Source organism: Scophthalmus maximus, chromosome 7, assembly GCF_022379125.1.
Source record: "Scophthalmus maximus strain ysfricsl-2021 chromosome 7, ASM2237912v1, whole genome shotgun sequence".
Taxonomy (NCBI): domain Eukaryota; kingdom Metazoa; phylum Chordata; class Actinopteri; order Pleuronectiformes; family Scophthalmidae; genus Scophthalmus; species Scophthalmus maximus.
Window position 1 is genome coordinate 9,747,691 of NC_061521.1, and position 8,161 is coordinate 9,755,851.

Consider the following 8,161-nt stretch of genomic DNA (forward strand, 5'->3'; position numbering starts at 1 on the left):
AGTTCAGGTCTGTTCTGCAGAAGTACTCACCGGCAGACCACCGTCCAGACAGTTGCGCTGACAATCCATTAAACTGTTTTTTTAGAAACCTCCATAAAAAACTCACTTAGGTTTGGCCTGTTTGTCCAAAAGTTCCCTCTGGTCCTGAACTACACACGGCGGACTGTGCGCTGTGTGGGCGGGGTTTAAGCGTGGCGTATTAGAAGTAGGCGGGGTTAGACATTCAACTTCCCCTTCCGGTACTACTTTGCTTGAACGACTATCACCCGGTATTAAAAGTAAATCTATGCTATCACCACACTGCGTGTGTTTTGCAGAATAAAAAGAAGCTCCCGTCTGCTTAAAGACCCCGTGAACCGGATGAGTGATGTATGACTGATATTATATTATTATAGATATTTACGTGTGTCCAGTAAAAAACAAATTGGTGGAGGGAAATGTCTGAGATATTGATTGGCGTTTGCAATAGCCAATAGCGCTGTGTGTGCGTCACGCCCTCGCGGCAAAGTTAACAATTGACTTGAAGCTCATAAAGTGAAGTCTGAACATCAGCCTTCTCTCTGTTGTCTGACATCTCACCTACTGTACGTCTGCGGTGTAGGTCCCTCTTAACTCGTGTGTAACCTTACAGCATTTGTAGTCACATAATTGGACGCAAAAATACTGGGAAAATGTTTGTTTCATTTCATGGGCCGTTGCTTGTGTCGACTTTGTCCCCTTCTTCTGCACAGTTTGCATTAGAAACAGTTTTCCGCCTGAAATAACGTCGACTGGTGTGAGAAATAACGAAGATGGGAACAGCTTTGATTTATGACGAGGAAATGACCAAATACAAACTGCTCTGGGTCGAGTAAGTTCGCACGCACGCGCGCGCGCACACACACACACACACACACACACACACACACACACACACACACACACACACACACACACACACACACACACACCAGTGTTTACGTCAGTGGAAGTCTGAAGAAATAGCAAGCTAGCCGGCTGGTGAATTCAAAGGGTTAATGTCAGAAGGAAAAGACGAGGCTGGTTGGGAACATCAGCATGTTCCTCAGACGTATTATAAAACTACAAAGCTACATTAACTCCGTTTGATTCCTATATTCTCATAGATCGACATGTTTGTACTGGTACAAGCTGAATCGATAGCGTTAAATTATTGTGGTGGTAGGAACTGAAGTTGTAATTTCTTGTTGCTAGTCCGGTCACTCACCGAGGAGCGCCCGCTCTGATGCGTTCACTTGCCCTGGGTTTATTTAAGTTATTCTCTTCAGAGAACTAGCAGGGCATTTTCACATTTACTTATAAATACAGTCTTTATTATCTCGTTATTGTCTTTTCTCACGAGGTTTTATTGCTACTCTCCTCTTCGTTTTAGCTCTATGATTTGCTCTTTGCTGTGGCTACTACACCAAGTAGCTGTTTAAATTCAATGCCACATGTGCAAATCCGAATATTTTAGTTAGTAATATTTTCGTAATTTCAAAGGAAATTATTTGTACATATACTCCATTTTGTCTTATTAAACTGTCTGTTTTTTAATGTGATTATCTTCAGTATGAATGGTAACGCTCTATTTCTTCTGTGCATTTTTTTATATTAATTTTATTTGACTAATTAATGTTCTCTCACAGCAGGGTCCAACATTTGGTTAGGGTTGGGGATCATTTCAGGGTCAGGATCTCAGAATTTTAGACCTCACTGTATGTTTAATGTTTTTATATGTACAGTTTGTGCATTACACATGCAAAAAGGAATTTAATAAACAACACATTTTGTAAAACCTCACTTTTACATGCACAGAAACAAATTCAGTTGTCGCCAGTGAGAATTCACTACGTCACAAATGCATAATTTCACTTGTGATTCAAACAGCTGTTTGGAATGTTTGTCTTTGTACAGCCCGGCGTGTAAGATTGAAGTACCTGAGCGTCTGACAGTGAGTCATGAGGCTTTGGTTGAGAGCGGCCTGGCTGATCGCTGCGTCTCTGTACCTGTCCGCGAGGCGACAGAAGCAGACATTCTGCAGGTTCACAGGTCAGTGCTGATCTTGACAAAGACCTTGTCCCTGGTTTAATACATTTTACTATCTCTGGTCATGAAGGTGAGATAAATGCCTCAGCTGCATGTGCTTTTCAGTGAGGAATATTTGGAGGGAGTGAAGAAGACTCCTTACATGACTCTGGAGGACCTGAAGGAGTTCACCCTCCAATACGGCGACGTCTACTTCCACCCAGTAAGTCCTACACTTCATATTTCTACAAGCTGAGCTGCAGCTGTTGTCATTTATTTTCATATCACATTCAATGCTGGTTAAGAGGAATGATTTCAGCCCATTACTAAAAAGTAATTTTAACTTTTGACTAATTGTCCCCTTTCTCAATACCTGTCCTAGAACATCTATCACTGTGCCAAGCTCGCTGCAGGAGCTGCACTGCAACTGGTGGACAGTGTGATGACGGGGAAGGTGAGGAATGGCATGGCTCTGGTCAGGTGAGGCTGTTTTAAGCAGTGACACACAGCAATCCTGATGTGTGCAGCTCTGATGCTACATCCAGGGTGTTTGAGCATCTTCTCTGTGAGGGAGATTGATTGTGTTGCTCTGCTTTATTGCTGGTAGGATGACTGGACGTGTCGATGGCAGATGTGACAGGAGAAGAGAAAAAGTTAATTCACTGGGGATAAACAAATCATAGATTCTTGGTCGAAATATGTGTGTACATTGTTCTACAACTACAACAACAGTCTTGACAGAATATGGGTTTCAACTTGTGAAATGTTAGCATTCATTTTGGTGAACAGTTCATCTGTTTTTTTTCTCCACCTAAATATGTTATTTAAATACTAAAATTGTCATAACTGACACCTTAGAGTCAGTCACTCCTTCAATGTTAAAATACCTGATATGAGATGATCAATGTCCATATTATACATTAGACATTTAGAAATAATTTATAGTGACATTATCTGTAAATAGAAAAGACTTTCTTTCACGGAGTTAATTAAGAAAGTTATTGTTAAAACCAAATAAAGGTAATGTAATTTTAATTCATATTAACTTTAGGAGATGAATCTGGATTTGTGGATCGAAGATATAACTTAGGCAACACATACAAAATAGGAAATATGTATCTTCTTTTTGTATTACTTTAAACTAAACACTAAAGTTTTTTCTCTGCTTATCAGACTAATGAAGGAATTGTAAGACATGATTTGTGTATTTATCACTTCCCTGTCACAGACCACCGGGACACCACAGTATGCGCAGTGCTGCTAGTGGTTTCTGCGTGTTCAACAATGTGGCCATAGCAGCTCAATATGCAAAGCAAAAATATGGAGTAAAAAGGTAACATAACTTTTGATTTCTTTTTTTTTTATTCTGGCAAGCCCTACTGTACTTGTCCTGCCCCTTCATATTTATCTACCTCTTAATGTTTTTTCAGAGTGTTGATAGTTGACTGGGATGTACATCATGGTCAAGGCGTCCAACACTGTTTTGAAGATGACCCAAGGTGAGTCTTTGCCGATGGAAGAAATGCTGAATGGTTCATGAGGATCTTGTCTTCTTGCACAATACATTCTTCATGCTACATTTTTTTTCCCCCAGCGTGCTTTACTTCTCGTGGCACCGCTATGAGCATCAGAAATTCTGGCCCAATCTTAGAGAGTCCGACTTTGACTGTGTCGGCAAAGAGAAAGGAGCTGGATTCAATGTGAATGTTCCATGGAACGAGGTAAGTAACCACAGAAATACTATAATAATACTGATAAGTCATTATGTGCTTGTTCAAATGTATAGTTATACAATGAATATCTTTCTAAACATGCCACAAAAAATAGAAAAATCACCTTTGTAGATTAATTAACAAATTATTTAATGGATGAAACATTCAAGTTATGATAAATTCTCCAAAATCTGGGTTTTGAATTATTTTCTCAGTCTGACCTCCAGGTTAAACATGTAGTTTTATGCAAGCTCATTATGGAGCAAACAAATTTGGGGTGTTCACATTGTCAATCAATTAATTAACTGTTTACAAAAGTTGTTTGTACATATGTATTTATTTAACATGCCCCGCTATGATATTTTCAGGTGAAAATGCAGAACAGTGACTATCTCTCAGTCTTCTGTCATCTCCTTTTGCCGGTCGCATACGAGGTGAGACCGAGGATTTGCGCTCTGTGAACAGACGGACAGTCCGATGTGTTCCACGTGATTTACCTGAGCACGTTTCTTTGTCACAGTTCTGCCCAGACCTGGTGTTGGTGTGTGCAGGCTTTGACTCAGCCATTGGCGACCCAGAGGTATACTGAAAATAAATGACTATTCATAATACCCTTCTTTTGTTTGTGTTGAATTGACGTAGTGTCCCGTGCACATTCAACCTATGTGTCCCGTTGCTCTTACGTATCACGACGTGTGCACTGTAAAATGTGTCCGGTGTTTTCTACCATTGGGACGTGATGTGATGGACTGATTTTAATGACTGTGTTATTTTCAGGGTGAAATGTGTGCCACTCCAGACATCTTCGCCCACCTCACTCACCTGCTCATGAACCTTGCCGGAGGCAAATTGTGTGCTCTGCTGGAGGTCAGTTTGCCGTTGACAAGACTACGCAAAACGTTCCTCTTAACATGAGCGCAAATGCACTGTATGCAACAAATAGCACTAAATTCTTTACTGTGTTTTCCAGGGAGGGTACAACTTGACTTGCCTCGCCCAGTCTGTGTGTCAAACGGTTCACACGTTGCTCGGAGATCCTGCTCCTCGACCTGCAGACCTTCATGGCCCCTGTAAAAGGTCTTTCCCTCAGTCGAATTTCCATGTCAAACCTTATCCTGTCTGTGTTTTACAACTGTAGTGAATTCATTTTTTCCTCTCTTCAGTGCACTCGAGTCCCTTCACTGTGCACGTTCAGCTCATAGGCAGTACTGGGCCTGCCTCAAACATGCAGGTAGAACATCCACATCATTCTTTTTTGAGTTCACAACTTCACATTGTACTTTTAGAACATTGTGTGTCATCATACAGTTAAAAATAAAAAAGGGATCAAAAACAATGCAGCAGAGTCAGAGGTCACACACTCTTCCATCATTGGTGCTACGCTACCAACAGTGCCAACTGCTGAGAGTGTGTTTGATTTTGGCTGTTGGCCTCAAGCAGAGATGAGGAACAGCAACTGGTGAACTCATTTCAACTTGTTTCTTTCTAACTCCACACCCCCACATTTTTCCCCACATTTTTTAAACTTGTAGTCTTCCGCCCCCAGAAGACCCTAACTCGGGTGGCGCTTGAGGCTTTCTCATATTTTGTGCAGCTCCTCCTGGAGCCACAAAAGGCTTTACACAACCTTTTCACATCTGCAGTGGTACTATCAGACTTTTTTTTTAATCTGTGAGAAGCGACATCATTGGAGAGATAAGACAAGACAGACTGTGACACATTGGGGATGACATTTTTTTTTAAAAGACAAAGATATGAAAAAACAGGAATGTATTTATTAGATCTGTGTTTGAGAAGGAACAGGACTGTCTGTTGTATGTGGCGATGGGCAAGTGTGTGTGTGTGCGCAAGAGTAGCTGGAGTAGGTGGTGATATTATTAATGATATTAATAATAATAGCAGTAGAATGAAAGTAACAGATACAATAATACGGATCCTGATCATAATGGTTGTTATATTAGTGGAGTTCTTTAAATTAGACCAGCAGAACTTAATCATGTTTTATTTAGTTTTTTAATCTCCTGTCACTTCTACGTTAACTGCTTCATAACATGTGATATCACTCTTTCCTCCAGCTGATCTACCCACCTCTGATATCAGCACCAAGCGCATCAGACTGGGAGAAGAAGACGAAAAACCCCTGGACACAGAAGAGGAACTGGTGTGGCCAGAGCCTCCGAAGCGGCTCGCCCCTGCTCTCCGTACTGCCGTCGTCCTCCCCGGTGGAGTCGCCTGCCCGGACGGATGTAATCAATTCAGTTCATCGGAAGAACTGGACCCAGTAACAGTCAACAAACTTACGTATGGAGCTGTGGTTGGTTTTGGTTCACTCAAGTTAACATTACTTACAGTAGTCAATTTCTTATTATTCACACTGTTGTTGTTGTTGTTGTTTTTTGCCTCAATAAGGGAGAATCTCCTTAAAGATGTAGATGAGAGCGATGCTCTCTCAATCCTCTCCAGTCTTATTGCCCTTGTAGAGAAAATGGAGAAGAATGAGGTAAAGTCCGGATAATGTTTTGTCTCTTGAATGCTTTGGTGTGATCTGTTTGTAAATACATTTACATAATTTATATTTAATTACGACTCAGATCTGCACTGGCCTGGCGCTGGTTCAAGACATCTCCATGGCGATGATGTGTGTCGTCCAGCATGCTGCATCTGCACCCGATAACCGGTATGACACTGGATCTAAGCTGCACATACACTGACTGTATGTTTGATATACATGTAGATTCTCTTGCAGGAAAAAGTCTAACACCTAAAGCAAGGGTTCAGAATTTTAGGAAATATGCCTATATGCTTTCATGCAGAGAGATAGATAAGAACATCTATGCCACCGGATGTTAGCAGCTGTCTGAACCAGTCGTAGATGGATAAACCGACAGAGAACTTACCAGTGAAGTTACTGCTTTCTCTCACTGCAGGGTGTTGGTCGTGTGCGTCGGGTACGGAGAGGTTCCGTTACTCGACACCATAAATGGGTGATTATCGTTAAAACATGAGGCCCCTTTTGCCAAAATCAAAAAACGAATTGTTTGCAAACGCACAAATGACATGGTAACAATTTTTTTCCGTCTATAGGAAAACGCTTGTGGTGCACTTCAGCAACAAGGAGTCAGAAAAACATAAAGGCAGATATTACATCCCTGTGTGTCTGAAGAAGGTACTGTCTAATGCAGTATTAGAAATTTTAATTCAGAGGTTCACTTCATATTTTCTGTACATGTGTACTTCTGTCAAATCAAAAATAATGTGAGGTTTTTACAGAAACGTATATGTTGTGTTTCACAGGAAATTAATGCGTTTTTGAAATTGCCTGTGGATCCCACATGTACTTGTTGTTCCTCCTCCAGGGCTTCAGCGACACGTCCGGGTTCATCCAGGCCGTGTTGGGTCTCCTCCTGCCTCTGGGATACGAGTATGACCCCGGTCTGGTTCTGTTGGTTCGGATGTCAGCGGGGGGATTGTGTGACGGCGTGTGGCAGCAACTGACGGGTCTGCTGCTGGGCCTCGCACACGGACACACGCTGGTGCTCATGCAGGTAAGAAGGCAGGGGCGAGATTAAATGAAAGTAATGTAAATGCCATCTCATTCTTTGTTCATGTCGAAGTGCAAGTTTTCAACTTTGGATTGGTTTAAGAAGCAGGGTGATGTATTTCAGTGGTCAGTGTTTCGCTCTTCCTTTAGGACGGTGAGAGGGCACCCGTCGGCCCCACAGCCTCCTCCCTCCTCGGGGACCCTGCCCCCTCTTTGGGGCCACTTCTGGCCCCTCTACCAGAGGATGTGGCCTACGTGGAGAACCTGAGACACATGCTGTCGGCCGACTGGAAACTCCTGCAGACCACTGGTGAATCCACAACAGCATCATCAGATATAAACATGACGCATAAGATGCATGCATAAAAACAGCACAAGAAAGCAGGAGAGACGATGAAGACTGAAGCTGATCCTGCTCTTTTTAAAATTTTTGATTGGAATCAGAGAAAATATTGTGAATCCCATGGTTGATTGATTCATCTATGCATCGACAGAGCTTTTGATACATTAAACAATGCTAACTATCCAGTTTTGATGCTGTCAAGTGTTTTTTTTGTTTTACATCAGTAAGTTTGACAAAACTGGACAAAAACTGTTTTATAAATTTCAATGACATGAAAACATTTTTTTTCTATCTGCAAATCAAACTAATGTGTGTGTGTATATATATTGGATCCTACATTTATGTTGTCATAGACAAGCTGATTTGACCTTTCTGAATAAGGAAAAGTTATTGGTAATCCAAATATTGCAGAGCCTAAAAATCCCAGCTAGATAGCACAAGTTAACATTTGACAAAAAGGCTAAGAATTATTTACCAAGTGCGTGAATTTATGGGCTTCAAATCAAATTCCTGTCAATACGTTCCTCACAGTTTATACCA

At 41.5% G+C, this 8,161-nt stretch overlaps 1 protein-coding gene across 1 annotated transcript; it reads left to right on the top strand.

The window, feature by feature from the left end:
- Positions 1 to 209: 209 nt before the first annotated feature.
- On the top strand, positions 210 to 7,811 carry hdac10 (histone deacetylase 10). The gene is made up of 20 exons (XM_035641759.2): positions 210 to 369; positions 732 to 850; positions 1,915 to 2,049; positions 2,152 to 2,248; positions 2,408 to 2,505; positions 3,254 to 3,358; positions 3,456 to 3,524; positions 3,620 to 3,746; positions 4,106 to 4,171; positions 4,258 to 4,317; positions 4,515 to 4,604; positions 4,708 to 4,814; positions 4,901 to 4,968; positions 5,813 to 6,038; positions 6,147 to 6,237; positions 6,329 to 6,414; positions 6,665 to 6,721; positions 6,822 to 6,903; positions 7,094 to 7,282; positions 7,429 to 7,811. The coding sequence occupies exons 2-20, from the start codon at positions 792 to 794 to the stop codon at positions 7,642 to 7,644; spliced, it is 2,028 nt and encodes a 675-aa protein (XP_035497652.2). The 5' UTR covers positions 210 to 369; positions 732 to 791; the 3' UTR covers positions 7,645 to 7,811.
- Positions 7,812 to 8,161: the final 350 nt, after the last annotated feature.

Coding starts and splice junctions, on each gene's coding strand:
- hdac10 (XM_035641759.2), top strand. CDS start 792: ATGGGAACAGCTTTGATTTATGACGAGGAAATGACCAAATACAAACTG. Junction 3,525..3,619: donor TGTTTTGAAGATGACCCAAG/GTGAGTCTTTGC, acceptor TTTTTCCCCCAG/CGTGCTTTACTTCTCGTGGC. Junction 4,318..4,514: donor CAGCCATTGGCGACCCAGAG/GTATACTGAAAA, acceptor TGTTATTTTCAG/GGTGAAATGTGTGCCACTCC.